Below are 18,490 nucleotides of genomic sequence, written 5' to 3'. Positions count from 1 at the left end.
GTAGTGAACTGATTCACTATGGGTAAAGAGTTAGGTAGTGAACTGATTCTCTATGGGCAAAGAGTTAGGTAGTGAACTGATTCTCTATGGGTAAAGAGTTAGGTAGTGAACTGATTCTCTATGGGTAAAGAGTTAGGTAGTGAACTGATTCACTATGGGTAAAGAGTTAGGTAGTGAACTGATTCTCTATGGGTAAAGAGTTAGGTAGTGAACTGATTCTGTATGGGTAAAGAGTTAGGTAGTGAACGGATTCTCTATGGGTAAAGAGTTAGGTAGTGAACTGATTCTCTATGGGTAAAGAGTTAGGTAGTGAACTGATTCTCTATGGGTAAAGCCCAAACCACACGGGGAGCCTTTTTTATACGTGTGTGAACAAGCATGGTAATAGAATGCATGGGAGTCAATGAGAGAAGACAGACAGGCTGTGAGCGTTACTCTGGTAATAGAATGCATGGGAGTCAATGAGAGAAGACAGACAGGCTGTGAGTGTTACTCTGGTAATATAATGCATGGGAGTCAATGAGGGAAAATAGACAGGCTACGGGCATCAACGGCATCACAAATATATAGAAAGCCAAATTAGAAAGCTATTTTTCTCGTGGCGCAATGCTGGTAAAATGAGCTGATGAACTCACAGAAAATAGACTGTTTCTGCATTGTTACCGAGTCTGGAATTGTGAAGTGCAGGTTTGCCGTTTTCATCAGGAATCTTGTTCCAAAGGCAGCTCTGCAGAGTGGTGACTAGCTGCCACAGACACAAAGTCATAAAATCTGTTTTTAAACCCTAACCACAATGCTAACCCTAATGCCTAACCCAGGGTTCTCCAACTGGCGGCCCGCGGGCCAAATCTGGCCGCCAACAATATTATTTGGCCCCTACAAAGCCCACCAAATAAATTAATATTTTGTTCATTCAAAAAATCAATTAAAAATGTTTTATCTTGCACCTGAGATGCAAAAAGTCCCAAAAGCAATGTCCCAAGAAGGATGTGACCTCACTACATTATGCAAAAGTTACATTTTTAACTTTATTCATGAGGGGCGGCAGGATAGCCTAGTGGTTAGAGCATTGGACTAGTAACCGAAAGGTACAAATCTGTTGTTCTGCCGCTGAATAAGGCAGTTAACCCACATTTCCTAGGCCGTCATTGAAAACAAGAATGTTCTTAACTGACTTGCCTAGTTAAATAAAAAAATGGAGAGAGAATGCAGGAGACAGTCAACTAATAAAGCAGGCCATTTAGTGGTGTTGAAATGTAAAGCTGCAACCACAGCGTAATCAATAGGAGGTGAACAGTGCCTGGTGCTGAAAATATAGATAACTTGTTATGCAAGTGGCGCCAATCAACAGGTGGAGAAAAACTACACCAGTCGAGTAATTCATTTCAACAATAATCTTCATTTTAATTTGACTTTACAAACAACAAGAGGGCTTAATTTGAGTCAATGTCTTCAGAGCGAAGGCCCATATAAATAACTGGCTGAGCTAGGCTGTGTGGGGACGAAGGCCCATATAAATAACTGGCTGAGCTAGGCTGTGTGGGGACGAAGGCCCATATAAATAACTTAACTGTCTGAGCTAGGCTGTGTGGGGACGAAGGCCCATATAAATAACTTAACTGGCTGAGCTAGGCTGTGTGGCTGAACAGCATCTTTCACAAGACAACAACATGGCCTAATAGAAGAGGGATTTGTATTTATTTATTAGGCCGACTTACAACTGCATCTGGCCAAAAAGGCAGCATCCTACATAAAACAATAATTTAAGAAAAACAGGTGATGTCTGTGTCTGAGTGTCTGTAGCCCTGTATCAGGAGTCTGGGATAACCTGAGTGTCTGTAGCCCTGTATCAGAGTGACCAGAGTAACCTGAGTGTCTGTAGCCCTGTATCAGAGTGACCAGAGTAACCTGAGTGTCTGTAGCCCTGTACCAGAGTGACCAGAGTAACCTGAGTGTCTGTAGCCCTGTATCAGGAGTCTGGGATAACCTGAGTGTCTGTAGCCCTGTACCAGAGTGACCAGAGTAACCTGAGTGTCTGTAGCCCTGTATCAGAGTGACCAGAGTAACCTGAGTGTCTGTAGCCCTGTACCAGAGTGACCATAGTAACCTGAGTGTCTGTAGCCCTGTATCAGAGTAACCTGAGTGTCTGTAGCCCTGTACCAGAGTAACCTGAGTGTCTGTAGCCCTGTATCAGAGTGACCAGAGTAACCTGAGTGTCTGTAGCCCTGTACCAGGAGTCTGGGGATAACCTGAGTGTCTGTAGCCCTGTACCAGGAGTCTGGGGATAACCTGAGTGTCTGTAGCCCTGTACCAGGAGTCTGGGATAACCTGAGTGTCTGTAGCCCTGTATCAGAGTAACCTGAGTGTCTGTAGCCCTGTATCAGGAGTCTGGGATAATCTGCTCCTGTAACGATAAAACAAACAGAAAATACTGTCAGCATGAGACCTAAAATAGCCATTGATAAGCACTAATAATCACAATAATAATAATAACAATAATAACAGTTATAATAATAATAATAATAATAATTACTATAATGTTAGTAGCCTATATGACTATTTATTAAATACTAAGTTATTTACTTAATGGGAAAAGTTGCATTTCCCCTCGGACACGATCTTGTGGATGTCAGGTGAGAGGGATGTGATGTTGATGAGCAGGCAGTCCTCGGTTGCCTTATGTGAAAGCCGGTTCCTGTCGTGAGTCGATTGCATTCATAGAGGAAAAGGAGGACTCACAGGTGGAAGTTGATCCAAACATAGTTAGCACATAAAAGGAATGGTGATGACTACAACAACGATGGTGGTCAGCTGCTGCCCTCATTGGGTATAGCGAGCACCATCCCCCTCTCTCTCCCCCATCCCCCTCTCTCTCCTTCCATCCCCCGTTCTCTCCCTCCTTCCCCCTCTCTCTCCCTCCATCCCCCTCTCTCTCCCTCCATCCCACTCTCTCTCCCCCATCCCCCTCTCTCTCCCTCCATCCCCCTCTGTCTCCCTCCATCCCCCTCTCTCTCCCTCCATCCCCCTCTCTCTCCCTCCATCCCCCTCTCTCTCCCTCCATCCCCCTCTCTCTCCCTCCATCCCACTCTCTCTCCCCCATCCCCCTCTCTCTCCCTCCATCCCCCTCTCTCCCCCTCCATCCCCCTCTCTCTCCCTCCATCCCCCTCTCTCTCCCTCCTTCCCACTCTCTCTCCCTCCATCCCCCTCTGTCTCCCTCCATCCCCCTCTCTCCCCCTCCATCCCCCTCTCTCTCCCTCCATCCCCCTCTCTCCCCCTCCATCCCCCTCTCTCTCCCTCCATTCCCCTCTCTCTCCCTCCATCCCCCTCTCTCTCCCTCCATCCCCCTCTCTCTCCCTCCATTCCCCTCTCTCTCCCTCCATCCCCCTCTCTCTCACCCAGGTTCTGTTATCTCAGGTCATAAATTCCTGGAGGAGACTCTCTCCCTCGTGCAGTATAGAGAGAGGGTTTCACACTCTGATGGATGAGACAATGCAAGCCATTCATTTGTGGGGCGATTTCCTTCAACCTGCTGACCAGGCCCCTGTGTCTGTCCACCATAGCAGGAGCCCTGACGGTGATCACAAAGTTGACTTTTTCGAATGACAGGCCATGCTACGTAAACAATTGTTCCAGCTTTGTGAATAGGATGTCCCCGGCGGTGTGTCCTTCCAGGGGAACGTCCCCGGCGGTGTGTCCTTCCAGGGGAACGTCCCCGGCGGTGTGTCCTTCCAGGGGAACGTCCCCGGTGGTGTGTCCTTCCAGGGGAACGTCCCCGGTGGTGTGTCCTTCCAGGGGAACGTCCCCGGTGGTGTGTCCTTCCAGGGGAACGTCCCCGGTGGTGTGTCCATCCAGGGAAACGTCTACGGTGGTGTGTCCTTCCAGGGAAACGTCCACGGTGGTGTGTCCTTCCAGGGGACCGTCCCCGGAGGTGTGTCCTTCCAGGGGAACATCCCCGGCGGTGTGTCCTTCCAGGGGAACGTCCCCGGCGGTGTGTCCTTCCAGGGGAACGTCCCCGGTGGTGTGTCCTTCCCATGAAAATAACGGACATATACACACAACTGTGCTACATCGGTGTTGTCAGTACTCTCATCAATAGCCAGGGGAAAATGCTCAGCCTGACTGAGCCCCTCCAGAACAATCCTATGCACATCATCCGCCAGAGCACAGACACGGCGTCCGGCTGATGTCACAGACAGGGGCACCTGTTTGACAGACGCAATTATGCTATCCATAGACTTGTCTGTAGCCAATTCCTCCAAAACTGTCACCATGCATTTTTGTTACTTTTTGAGAACGACATGTTCTCTTGCTATCAAGCTCATTGTTCTGAATGAATGTTGATATTAATAAAGTAGTGTAGACTACAGTAGGCTACGTAGACCTGTTTTTCCCCACCAATCAACACACAGAGAAATAAACAAAAAGTTATAATTGAATAGAGATATTGGTGATTTTATGATTTTATCAGATCTAAATTATTTTATTGTCACTGAATGTACTATGTACTAATCAAATGTGTTAAACATGTTGTTCAATTTGTAGTGTAGGCGTATTAATTGTGCTAATATTATACGCTAATTATGTTCTGGCCCGCCCACTTTAACTCAGAAAAACATTCTCCCGATGTCACGTCCTGACCAGAGAAAGCTGTTATTTTCTATGGTAGAGTAGGTCAGGGCGTGACAGGGGGGTTTCTAGTTTAGTTTTTCTCTGTTGTTTTCTAGTTTTGTATTTCTATGTTGGGTTTTGTTTGGGATGATCTCCAATTAGAGGCAGCTGGTCATCGTTGTCTCTAATTGGAGATCATACTTAAGTAGGTGTTTTTCCCACCTGGGTTTGTGGGAGATTGTTTTTGAGTAGTGTATGTTTCACCTCTGCATCACGGTTTGTTGTTTTTTTGTTCTTTAGTTTATGTGTATGTATTGCATAGTTTCACAGTTCAATAAAATATGTGGAACGATAATCACACTGCACTTTGGTCCGCTCCTCTCTATGACAACCGTGACACCCGAAGCCAAATCTAGTTGACAAACCCTGTTTTATAGTATGTCATGGCCTTTTCTGGCCAACTGCTGTTATGTTTATGATATACTATGGTGTTGTTGATGAACCCTGTTTTACAGTATGTCATGGCCTTTACTGGCCAACTGCTGTTATGTTTATGATATACTATGGTGTTGTGTCACTAGACTTTGACCAGATATTATTGCATCCAAAGATCAACTGTACCTAGAACATAGATACAGAGCCACTTGTTATCAGGAAGCTGCTCTCTCAGCACAACGGAAAATATCTCAATGACTTGACATGTTCTGGTTGTGAATTCAGGCTACAAGGTAAGAATCTTCCCAGTGATTATTGTAAAGTGTGTAGAGAAATTAAATGTATGGTGTTATTTTAGTATAGTGAATGACAGTAAAACACTCAGATCTAACAGTCCATTTCACCTGGGACAGTTATGTGACAGTTCAATCATACAAAATGGTGCTAACTGGGCGTAGGCGAGTCAAATTCAAAAACATATTGTTCATATATTCATATATTGTGGTTATTTTACAATTTGTATATTTTTATGTATAAGTTGTAAATCGTCTTTCAAAATATCGTAAAATTTGTTTTCAAACTTACAATGAGCTCCTCTTTCCTGTGTAATCTGGTATGAAACCACTGAACATACTTTTCTTAACATTGTTATTATGAACTGAATTCAGTAACAGCATAATAATATCATACCTGTTAAACAAAGCAACACACTAGAATGAGAGAAATTATTAAAAGAGAAAGTGAGACATTAATATTATTATTAGTTATTATCTATTATTATCTATTAATTAAATCACCTGACTGTTTCTATGTATGTTAGTAAATGTTTTATTTCTAAGAGATAATGAATATAAGAGAACAATTGACATTCAATAATTAGTTGTCACTGTGTTAACCACAACCAACATGCTGGATCTCTGTTTAGTTGTCACTGTGTTAACCACAACGAACATGCTGGATCTCTGTTTAGTTGTCACTGTGTTGACCACAACCAACATGCTGGATCTCTGTTTAGTTGTTACTGTGTTAACCACAACCAACATGCTGGATCTCTGTTTAGTTGTCACTGTGTTAACCAACATGCTGGATCTCTGTTTAGTTGTCACTGTGTTAACCACAACCAACATGCTGGATCTCTGTTTACAGGGGTCAGTGCTCTAAAATGAGTCTCTCTGGGGAGAGAGAGGAGGGGGGCCCTGCCTCTAAAATGAGTCTCTCTGGGGAGAGAGAGGAGGGGGCCCCTGCCTCCAAAATGCATCTCTCTGGGGGACATGACACCAAAGCTAAGAGGTAAGATGACAATTTTATGAAGAATTGATTAAGTTTATTTCCTAAATAAATAACTATCTTAAGGTGAATGCACTTACTGTAAATCTCTCTGGATAAGAGCATCTGCTAAATCAGGGGTTCTCAATCCGGGGTCTGTGGAGGTACTGCAGGGGTTCTGCAGGAAGCTCGGGGAGTGGTGGTGTATCCAGGGAGAAAACTAAACTAATATTCTGAAATGTCATTGTGGTCTTATGCTCCCATCTATTGAAATTATTTAGCAACTGCAGTAGTGCTTAAAAAATGTGTTATTCCTTACTAAAGTAGTAATTACTGAGAATTACTAGTTAATTTTATCACTTACAATAAAATAACAACTTATACCATAACAAACAATTAAACTGACATAAACCAAAATCACTATATATGTAGTTATTTAGTTAATGACCAAATTGAGCCGGTCGGTCACATTTGAGAGTGAGGGAGATATATAGCATTTTGCATAAAAAAAACATGATTTTTGTCTCTCTGAAATGAAACCATCAAGTGATAGATTTTAAACAAATCCTTGTCTGTGAGAGATGTAATAATTAATACATCATTTCTTTAAACAATAAAAGCTCATTTCTGTAAAGTGATATGTTGCGTTTTGGAACTCTTCTTATGTTTCCCATCTGAGATCAGAGTAGATGAGAGATGTAATGTTTGTCTCTGTTGTGTTGAAGTCCAATCAAGCAGGAGAGACCAGCCTCCCCTGTTCCCAGCTGTGTGTCCATGAAGAGTGACTGGTCTATTTTTGAACCTATAAACTTTAGAGAGGGAGACTTTTCTACTGAACAAAGGTAAGAAGAACTCATGGGTCATGGTCAGTGAGTTAAACAACACTGTCTCTAGTCATTTCTCCTCTCCCATTTTCACATTTCTTTTGGTTGTTTTCATAATCCATAGGCTAACCCTTTAGTCCATTTTCATAGTCCTAAAACAGTGTGTGTGTGTGTGTGTGTGTGTGTGTGTGTGTGTGTGTGTGTGTGTGTGTGTGTGTGTGTGTGTGTGTGTGTGTGTGTGTGTGTGTGTGTGTGTGTGTGTGTGTGTGTGTGTGTGTGTGTGTGTGTGTACTGTAATCTCATGTTTTGTCCACAGAAACCAACAGGAGAGATCCGAGTCAGAGATTCTCAGTGGTCAGTCTTCCCAGAGTCATCAAACAGACCTGGACTCTATATTCAGTGTATGTGGTCCTGTTATGAACATTTGTTTTTGTTGACCTCAAGTAAAGTTTCTTTCAATCATTCATTAATGTGTTAATGAGAAAGCATTTCTTCTCTTGCTTAACTTATTTACTTGATTTATTTTAGTTGCTTGAAGAGAAAATGATGACATTTGTGAAGAACGAGCTGAAGATGTTCAAGAGGATTCTTAGTCCAGAACTCCCAGAAGGCTTTGAGAGTCAGAAGCAGGATGAGGAAGTGGTGGATGCTGAAGATGAGAAGCAGGAGAGCAGTGCCAGAGAGGGGGCTCTGAAGATCACACTGCACGTCCTGAGGAAAATGAACCAGAAGGAGCTTGCTGACACACTGGAGAAATGTAAGATCTGTCTGCCTCATGTTGAATGCTGTTTTATAACATTTAAAAGCTGTGGCAAAAGTACAGCTAAAGTAGCTGTGTAACTCAATGATATTGTAGCAGCCTTAACACAACACCTAGTGACCTCATCAAGTAGCAGCAGCGATGTGTTGTGTTGATTAATTTAGAGAGAGAGAGAGAGAGAGACAACATTAATAATACCATCAATAATAATATAATCAGTCAAACCAGTCTGTAATGTATTATGAAAACATTTACACATTTATACAGTCAGTTAAGAGAATACATTATTACAATAGAAAACTTTATAACAGTCCTTCAATAATGTAGGCATTAAAACAGATGTAATATTAATATCCTCTGTGTTATTTCTAGATTCAGATGATCCTGCTGTGATTTGCCAACGTGAACTCAAATCTAATCTAAAGAAGAAGTTTCAATGTGTATTTGAGGGGATCGCTAAACAAGGAAACCCAACACTTCTCAATAAGATCTACACAGAGCTCTACATCACAGAGTGTGGAACAGGACAGGTCAATAATGAACATGAGCTGAGACAGATTGAGACAACAACCAGGAAACAAGCAAGACCAGAGACTGCAATCAAATGTAACGACATCTTCAAACCCTTAACTGGACAAGACAAACTAATCAGAACTGTGCTGACAAAGGGAGTCGCTGGCATTGGAAAAACAGTCTCTGTGCAGAAGTTCATTCTGGACTGGGCTGAAGGAAAAGCAAATCAGGATGTCCAATTTGTGTTTTCATTCCCTTTTCGGGAGCTGAATTTGATGAAAGGGGAAAAACACACTTTGATTGAACTTCTTAATCACTTCTCAATGGAAATCAAACAATCAAGAATTTCCAACTACAACAAGTACAAAGTTCTGTTCATCTTTGATGGTCTGGATGAGTGCCGACTGCCCCTAGACTTCCAGAAGAACAAGATCTGTTGGGACGTCACAGAGTCAACCTCAATGGATGTTCTGCTGACAAATCTCATCAAGGGAAATCTGCTTCCCTCTGCTCTCCTCTGGATAACTACCCGACCTGCAGCAGCCAATAAGATCCCTTCAGGGTGTGTTGACCAGGTGACAGAGGTACGAGGGTTCAATGACCCACAGAAGGAGGAGTACTTCAGGAAGAGATTCAGTGATGAGGACCTGGCCAGCAGAATCATCTCACACATAAAGACATCAAGGAGCCTCCACATCATGTGCCACATTCCAGTCTTCTGTTGGATTTCTGCAACAGTCCTCGAACACATGCTGGAACATAAGAGAGAAGAGATGCCCAAGACTCTGACTGAGATGTACACACACCTTGTGGTGTTTCATACCAAACAGAAGAATGAAAAGTATCTTGGGAAAGAAGAGACAGGTCCACACTGGAATAAAGAGAGCATTCTGTCACTGGGAAAACTGGCTTTTCAACAGCTTGTGAATGGCAATCTGATTTTCTATGAAGAAGACCTGAAAAAGGCTGGCATTGATGTCAATGAAGCCTCGGTGTACTCAGGATTGTGCACACAGCTCTTTAAAGAGGAATGTGTTCTGTACCAAGACAAGGTGTACTGCTTTGTTCATCTGAGCATTCAGGAGTTTCTGGCTGCTGTATATGTGTTCCTCTCATTCATCAACAACAATGAGAATCTAATGGCCGAACCGCAATCAACGTCCAGGAACCTTTCTGCGCTGTTCAGAGACAAGCATAAAGTTACTTTCTACAAGAGTGCTGTGGATAAAGCCTTACACAGTGAGACGGGAAACCTGGACCTGTTCCTCCGCTTCCTTCTGGGCCTCTCACTGGAGTCCAATCAGAAGCACTTACGAGGTCTACTGACAAAGACAAGAAGCAGCTCAAAGACCCATGAAAAAACAGTGAACTACATCAAGGAGAAGATCAGGGAGAATCCCTCTCCAGAGAGGAGCATCAATCTGTTCCACTGTCTGAATGAACTGAATGACCATTCTCTAGTGGAGGAGATCCAATTCTACCTGAGATCAGGAAGTCTCTCAAAACCCAACCTGTCACCTGCACAGTGGTCAGCTCTGGTCTTTGTGTTGCTGACTTCAGAAAAGGAGCTGGATGTGTTTGACCTGAAGAAATACTCCAGATCAGAGGAAGGTCTTCTGAGGCTGCTGCCAGTGGTCAAAGCCTCCAGAGCTGTTCTGTGAGTAAATAAAATGACATTTAAGAAGTAATCATCAGGAAGAAATATTCTGTTTAGATAAAAATATGTATTATAATATGTATATAATATTATGTTGAATAACACATTGAATAAATGCATTGATTTTCACATTAGTATAACAATATGACCATACAATTCTAGGAGACGGAAGATGAATTTATATGCTGTTTGAGAGAATAAACCAAATGCATCTGCCATTATCCTTCTACACTACTTGTTAATTTAACAGTGTGTTTGTGAAGTCATGATGATCTCGTTGCAGGCTGTCAGGCTGTGGAGTCACAGAGGAAGGCTGTGATTCTCTGGTCTCAGCTCTGAAGTCAAACCCCTCACACCTGAGAGAGCTGGACCTGAGTAACAATGACATGAAGGATTCAGGAGTGAAGCTGCTCTCTGCTGGACTGGAGGATCCCCACTGTAAACTGGAGACTCTGAGGCCAGTATTCCTGTAGTTGGTCAACAAGTGATAACTGTTCACCAGTTCCACATGTGTTTACCAGGCACACATAGTCCACACCATATGTGTTTGGACAGTGAAGCTTACAGTTTTACATTTGGTGCTATGCTCCAGCATTTTGGATTTGAGATGTTTCATATTAGGTGACAGTACAGAATGTCACCTTTTATTTGAGGGTATTTTCATACATAGCTGTTTTACCAATTACAAATTAAAGCACTTTCTGTACGTAGTTCTCCTATTTGAAGAAGTCTTAATTATTTGGACAAATTCACTTATATTGTATTAAAGTAGCCATAAGTTTAGTATTTAGTCCCATATTCCATGCCTGCAGTGATTACATCAAGCTTGTGATTCTACTAACTTGTTGAATTCATTTTTCAGTTTGTCTTGGTTGTGTTTTGGATGATGTTTTTCCTAATATAAACTGATTGGTGAATAATGTCCTGTCATTTTGGAGTCACTTTACTTGTATTGTCAGTAAGAATAAGAATGAATCGAGAATGATAATGAATGAGAAAGTTACAGAGGCACAAGGATCATACCCACTCTGTTATTGGTAATGGTGAGAGGTTAGCATGTTTTGTTGTAGCCTCTGTTATTGGTAATGGTGAGAGGTTAGCATGTTTTGTTGTAGCCTCTGTTATTGCTAATAGTGAGAGGTTAGCATGTTTTGTTGTAGCCTCTGTTATTGGTAATGGTGAGAGGTTAGCATGTTTTGCTGTAGCCTCTGTTATTGGTAATGGTGAGAGGTTAGCTGTTTTGTTGTAGCTTTTGTTATTGGTAATGGTGAGAGGTTAGCATGTTTTGTTGTAGCCTCTGTTATTGGTAATGGTGAGAGGTTAGCATGTTTTGTTGTGGCCTCTGTAACTTTCTCACTCATTCTGATTCATGATTTATTCATGATTTTTTTATGTTATGGCTTTAGAAACATCTGGTAGGCTAATTGACATAATTTGGATGTATTTCAAGGCCTACCTTCAAACTCAGTGCCTCTTTGCTTGACATCATGGGAAAATGAAAAGAAATCAGCCAAGATCTCAGAAAAAAAATTGTAGACCTCCACAAGTATGGTTCATCCTTGGGAACAATTTCCAAACAATTTCCATCTGTTCAAACAATAGTACGCAAGTCTAAACACCATGGGACCACTCAGCCGCCATTCCGCTCAGGAAGGATACGCGTTCTGTCTCCTAGAGATGAACTTACTTTGGTGCAAATCAATCCCACAACAACAGCAAAGGACCTTGTGAAGATGTTGGAGGAAACAGGTACAAAAGTATCTATATCCACAGTAAAACGAGTCCTATATCGACATAATCTGAAAGGTTGCTCAACAAGGAAGAAGCCACTGCTCCTAAACCACCATAACAAAAGCCAGACTACAGTTTGCAACTGCACATGGGGACAAAGATCGTACATTTTGGAGAAATGTCCTCTGGTCAGATGAAACAATACAAGAACTGTTTGGCCATAATGACCATCGTTATGTTTGGAGGAAAAAGGGGAAGCTTGCAAGCCGAAGAACACCATCCCAACCTTGAAGCCCGGGGGTGGCAGCATCATGTTGTGGGGGTGCTTTGCTGCAGGAGGGACTGGTGCACTTCACAAAATAGATGGCATCATGAGGGAGGAGAATTATGTGGATATATTGATGCAACATCTCAAGACATCAGTCAGGAAGTTAAAGCTTGGTCACAAATGGGTCTTCCAAATGGACAATGACCCCAACGATACCTCCAAAGTTGTGGCAAAATGGCTTAAGGACAACAAAGTCAAGGTATTGGAGTGGCCATCACAAAGCCCTGACCTCAATCCTATAGGACATTTGTGGGCAGAACTGAAAAAGCGTGTGCGAGCAAGAGGCCTACAAACCTGACTCAGTTACACCAGCTCTGTCAGGAGGAATGGGCCAAAATTCACCCAACTTATTGTGGGAAGCTTGTGGAAGGCTACCCGAAACGTTTAACCCAAGTTAAACCATTTAAAGGCAATGCTACCAAATACTAATTGAGTGTATGTAAACTTCTGACCCACTGGGAATGTGATGAAAGAAATAAAAGCTGATATTAATCATTCTCTCTACTATTATTCTGACATTTCACATTCTTAAAATAAAGTGGTGATCCTAACTGACCTAAGACAGGAGATTTTTACTAGGATTAAATGTCAGGAATTGTAAAAATTGAGTTTAAATGTATTTGGCTAAGGTGTATGTAAACCTCTGACTTCAACTGTATGTATTAAAATACCCTCAAATAAAAGGTGACATTATATACTGTCACCTCATATGAAACATTTGATCTGAAATCCAAAATGTTGGAGTACAGAGCCACATTTAAAATGTTTGCTTCACTGTCAAAATAGCTATAGTGTGGACTGTATACTCAATACAATCTAAATCTGATACCTCACTGTCTGTCTTCTGACTGATACTGCTTTTTAAACTGGTCTGGTCAGTCTACTCAAATATTTGTACTATATATATTTCTATCTGCAGGAAATACTTTGATCATTTGTCATTTTTATTGATGATACATTAATTTACGAATAGATATGGAAGGTTTCAGGACACTGATACCTGAATATGTTGAAAAATTATACTGCCACTATTTTCACCACCAAAGCAAAACAGTGTGATTTTAATATGATTTGACTCTTTGCAGGCTGTCAGGCTGTGGAGTCACAGAGGAAGGCTGTGCTTCTCTGGTCTCAGCTCTGGAGTCAAACCCCTCACACCTGAGAGAGCTGGACCTGAGTAACAATGACCTGAAGGATTCAGGAGTGAAGCTGCTCTCTGCTGGACTGGGGAATCCCCACTGTAAACTGGAGACTCTGAGGTCAGTATTCCTGTAGTTGGTCAACAAGTGATAACTGTTCACCAGATCCACATGTGTTTACCAGACACACATAATCAAATCAAATTTCAAATTTCAAATCAAATTTATTTTTATATAGCCCTTCGTACATCAGCTGATATTCTCAAAGTGCTGTACAGAAACCCAGCCTAAAACCCCAAACAGCAAGCAAAGCATGTGAAAGAAGCACGGTGGCTAGGAAAAACTCCCTAGGAAAAACTCCCTAGAAAGGCCAAAAACCTAGGAAGAAACCTAGAGAGGAACCAGGCTATGAGGGGTGGCCAGTCCTCTTCTGGCTGTGCAGGGTGGATATTATAACAGAACATGGTCAAGATGTTAAAATGTTAAAATGTTCATAAATGACCAGCATGGTCAAATAATAATAATCATAGTAGTTGTCGAGGGTGCAACAAGCACGTCCGGTGAACAGGTCAGGGTTCCATAGCCGCAGGCAGAACAGTTGAAACTGGAGCAGCAGCACGGCCAGGTGGACTGGGGACAGCAAGGAGTCATCATACCAGGTAGTCCTGAGGCATGGTCCTAGGGCTCAGGTCCTCCGAGAGAAAGACAGAAAGAGAGAAAGAGAGAATTAGAGAGAGCATATTTAAATACACACAGGACACCGGATAAGACAAGAGAAATACTCCAGATGTAACAGACTGACCCTAGCCCCCCGACACATAAACTACTGCAGCATAAATACTGGAGGCTGAGACAGGAGGGATCAGAAGACACTGTGGCCCCATCCGATGATACCCCCGGACAGGGCCAAACAGGCAGGATATAACCCCACCCACTTTGCCAAAGCACAGCCCCCACACCACTAGAGGGATGTCTCCAACCACCAACTTACCGTCCTAAGACAAGGCCGAGTATAGCCCACAACGATCTCCGCCATGGCACAACCCAAGGGGGGGGGGGGGGGGGGGCGCCAACCCAGACAGGAAGACCACGTCAGTGACTCAACCCACTCAAGTGACGCACCCCTCCCATGGACGGCATGGAAGAACACCAGTAGGCCAGTGACTCAGCCTCTGTAAAAGGGTTAGAGGCAGAGAATCCCAGTGGAAAGAGGGGAACCGGCAAGGCAGAGACAGCAAGGGCGGTTCGTTGCTCCAGCCTTTCCGTTCACCTTCACACTCCTGGGCCAGACTATACTTAATCATAGGACCTACTGAAGAGATAAGTCTTCAGTAAAGACTTAAAGGTTGAGACTGAGTCTGCGTCTCTCACATTGGTAGGCAGACCATTCCATATAAATGGAGCTCTATAGGAGAAAGCCCTACCTCCAGCCGTTTGCTTAGAAATTCTAGGGACAATTAGGAGGCCTGCGTCTTGTGACCGTAGCGTACGTGTAGGTATGTACGGCAGGACCAAATCGGAAAGATAGGTAGGAGCAAGCCCATGTAATGCTTTGTAGGTTAGCAGTAAAACCTTGAAATCAGCCCTTGCCTTAACAGGAAGCCAGTGTAGGGAGGCTAACACTGGAGTAATATGATCAAATTTTTTGGTTCTAGTCAGGATTCTAGCAGCCGTATTTAGCACTAACTGAAGTTTATTTAGTGCTTTATCCGGGTAGCCGGAAAGTAGAGCATTGCAGTAGTCCAGCCTAGAAGTAACAAAAGCATGGATTAATTTTTCTGCGTCATTTTTGGACAGAAAATTTCTGATTTTTGCAATGTTACGTAGATGGAAAAAAGCTGTCCTTGAAACAGTCTTGATATGTTCTTCAAAAGAGAGATCAGGGTCCAGAGTAACGCCGAGGTCCTTCACAGTTTTATTTGAGACGACTGTACAACCATCCAGATTAATTGTCAGATTCAACAGAAGATCTCTTTGTTTCTTGGGACCTAGAACAAGCATCTCTGTTTTGTCCGAGTTTAAAAGTAGAAAGTTTGCAGCCATCCACTTCTTTATGTCTGAAACACAGGCTTCTAGCGAGGGCAATTTTGGGGCTTCACCATGTTTCATTGAAATGTACAGCTGTGTGTCGTCTGCATAGCAGTGAAATTTAACATTATGTTTTCGAATGACATCCCCAAGAGGTAAAATATATAGTGAAAACAATAGTGGTCCTAAAACGGAACCTTGAGGAACACCGAAATTTACAATTGATTTGTCAGAGGACAAACCATTCACAGAGACAAACTGATATCTTTCCGACAGATAAGATCTAAACCAGGCCAGAACTTGTCCATGTAGACCAATTTGGGTTTCCAATCTCTCCAAAAGAATGTGGTGATCGATGGTATCAAAAGCGGCACTAAGATCTAGGAGCACGAGGACAGATGCAGAGCCTCGGTCTGACGTCATTAAAAGGTCATTTACCACCTTCACAAGTGCAGTCTCAGTGCTATGATGGGGTCTAAAACCAGACTGAAGCGTTTCGTATACATTGTTTGTCTTCAGGAAGGCAGTCAGTTGCTGTGCAACAGCTTTTTCTAAAATTTTGGAGAGGAATGGAAGATTCGATATAGGCCGATAGTTTTTTATAATTTCTGGATCAAGATTCGGCTTTTTCAAGAGAGGCTTTATTACTGCCACTTTTAGTGAGCTTGGTACACATCCGGTGGATAGAGAGCCGTTTATTATGTTCAACATAGGAGGGCCAAGCACAGGAAGCAGCTCTTTCAGTAGTTTAGTTGGAATAGGGTCCAGTATGCAGCTTGAGGGTTTGGAGGCCATGATTATTTTCATCATTGCGTCAAGAGATATAGTACTAAAACACTTTAGTATCTCCCTTGATCCTAGGTCCTGGCAGAGTTGTGCAGACTCAGGACAATGGAGCTTTGGAGGAATACCCAGATTTAAAGAGGAGTCTGTAATTTGCTTTCTAATGATCATGATCTTTTCCTCAAAGAAGTTCATAAATTTATTACTGCTGAAGTGAAAGCCATCCTCCATTTGCGAAGGCTGCTTTTTAGTTAGCTTTGCGACAGTATCAAAAAGAAATTTCGGATTGTTCTTATTTTCCTCAATTAAGTTGGAAAAATAGGATGATCGAGCAGCAGTAAGGGCTCTTCGATACTGCACGGTACTGTCTTTCCAAGCTAGTCGGAAGACTTCCAGTTTGGTGTGGCGCCATTTCCGTTCCAATTTTCTGGAAGCTTGCTTCAGAGCTCGTGTATTTTCTGTATACCAGGGAGCTAGTTTCTTATGACAGATGTTTTTAGTTTTTAGGGGTGCAACTGCATCTAGGGTATTGCGCAAGGTTAAATTGAGTTCCTCGGTTAGGTGGTTAACTGATTTTTGTCCTCTGACGTCCTTGGGTAGGCAGAGGCAGTCTGGAAGGGCATCAAGGAATCTTTGGGTTGTCTGAGAATTTATAGCACGACTTTTAATGCTCCTTGGTTGGGGTCTGAGCAGATTATTTGTTGCAATTGCAAACGTAATAAAATGGTGGTCCGATAGTCCAGGATTATGAGGAAAAACATTTAGATCCACAACATTTATTCCATGGGACAAAACTAGGTCCAGAGTATGACTGTGGCAGTGAGTAGGTCCAGAGACATGTTGGACAAAACCCACTGAGTCGATGATGGCTCCGAAAGCCTTTTGGAGTGGGTCTGTGGACTTTTCCATGTGAATGTTAAAGTCACCAAAAATTAGAATATTATCTGCTATGACTACAAGATCCGATAGGAATTCAGGGAACTCAGTGAGGAACACTGCATATGGCCCAGGAGGCCTATAAACAGTAGCTATAAAAAGTGAGTGAGTAGGCTGCATAGATTTCATGACTAGAAGCTCAAAAGACGAAAACGTCATTGTTGTTTTTTTTTTTGTAAATTGAAATTTGCTATCGTAAATGTTAGCAACACCTCCGCCTTTGCCGGATGCACGGGGGGTATGGTCACTAATGTAACCTGGGGGTGAGGCCTCATTTAACACAGTAAATTCATCAGGCTTAAGCCATGTTTCAGTCAGGCCAATCACATCAAGATTATTATCAGTGATTAGTTCATTGACTATAACTGCCTTGGAAGTGAGGGATCTAACATTAAGTAACCCAATTTTGAGATGTGAGGTATCACAATCTCTTTCAATAATGGCAGGAATGGAGGAGGTCTTTATACTAGTGAGATTGCTAAAGCGAACACCGCCATTTTTAATTTTGCCCAACCTAGATCGAGGCACAGACACGGTCTCAATGGGGGAAGCTGAGCTGACTACACTGACTGTGCTAGTGGCAGACTCCACTAAGCTGGCAGGCTGGCTAACAGCCTGCTGCCTGGCCTGCACCCTATTTCATTGTGGAGCTAGAGGAGTTAGAGCCCTGTCTATGTTCGTAGATAAGATGAGAGCACCCCTCCAGCTAGGATGGAGTCCGTCACTCCTCAACAGGCCAGGCTTGGTCCTGTTTGTGGGTGAGTCCCAGAAAGAGGGCCAATTATCTACAAATTCTATCTTTTGGGAGGGGCAGAAAACAGTTTTCAACCAGCGATTGAGTTGTGAGACTCTGCTGTAGAGCTCATCACTCCCCCTAACTGGGAGGGGGCCAGAGACAATTAATCGATGCCGACACATCTTTCTAGCTGATTTACACGCTGAAGTTATGTTGCGCTTGGTGACCTCTGACTGTTTCATCCTAACATCGTTGGTGCCGACGTGGATAACAATATCTCTATACTCTCTACACTCGCCAGTTTTAGCTTTAGCCAGCACCGTCTTTAGATTAGCCTTAACGTCGGTAGCCCTGCCCCCTGGTAAACAGTGTATGATCGCTGGATGATTAGTTTTAAGTCTAATACTGCGGGTAATGGAGTCGCCAATGACTAGGGTTTTCAATTTGTCAGAGCTAATGGTGGGAGCCGTCGGCGTCTCAGACCCCACAACGGGAGGAGTAGAGACCAGAGAAGTCTCGGCCTCCGACTCCGACTCGCTTAATGGGGAGAACCGGTTGAAAGTTTCTGTCGGCTGAATAAGCGACACCGGTTGAGCATTCCTACAGCGTTTCCCTCCAGAAGCCATGAGAAAGATGTCCGGCTGCGGGGACCGTGCGAGGGGGTTTATACTAACGTTACTATCTGTACTTACTGGTGGCACAGACGCTGTTTCATCCTTTCCTACACTGAAATTACCCTTGCCTAA

At 43.0% G+C, this 18,490-nt stretch overlaps 2 protein-coding genes across 2 annotated transcripts in view; both read left to right on the top strand.

Moving 5' to 3' along the window:
• The window catches only part of LOC145875823 (uncharacterized), a 369,621-nt gene extending 358,560 nt beyond the window's left edge, over window positions 1-11,061 (top strand). The window contains exon 6 of the mRNA XM_082971629.1: window positions 10,347-11,061. Within this exon, the coding sequence (XP_082827755.1) occupies window positions 10,347-10,536 (190 nt within the window). The 3' untranslated portion in view covers window positions 10,537-11,061. The remainder of the gene's footprint in view (window positions 1-10,346) is intronic.
• On the top strand, window positions 5,155-7,973 carry LOC145875851 (uncharacterized). The gene is made up of 5 exons (XM_082971656.1): window positions 5,155-5,336; window positions 6,190-6,333; window positions 7,035-7,151; window positions 7,450-7,534; window positions 7,662-7,973. Exons 2-5 carry the CDS (start codon window positions 6,206-6,208, stop codon window positions 7,971-7,973), a joined length of 642 nt encoding a protein of 213 aa, XP_082827782.1. The 5' UTR covers window positions 5,155-5,336; window positions 6,190-6,205.
• Window positions 11,062-18,490: the final 7,429 nt, after the last annotated feature.

This window comes from Salmo salar, unplaced genomic scaffold (genome assembly GCF_965601325.2).
Source record: "Salmo salar unplaced genomic scaffold, fSalSal1 ptg000360l, whole genome shotgun sequence".
Taxonomy (NCBI): Eukaryota; Metazoa; Chordata; class Actinopteri; order Salmoniformes; family Salmonidae; genus Salmo; species Salmo salar.
This window is presented reverse-complemented; position numbering and strand designations above follow the sequence as displayed.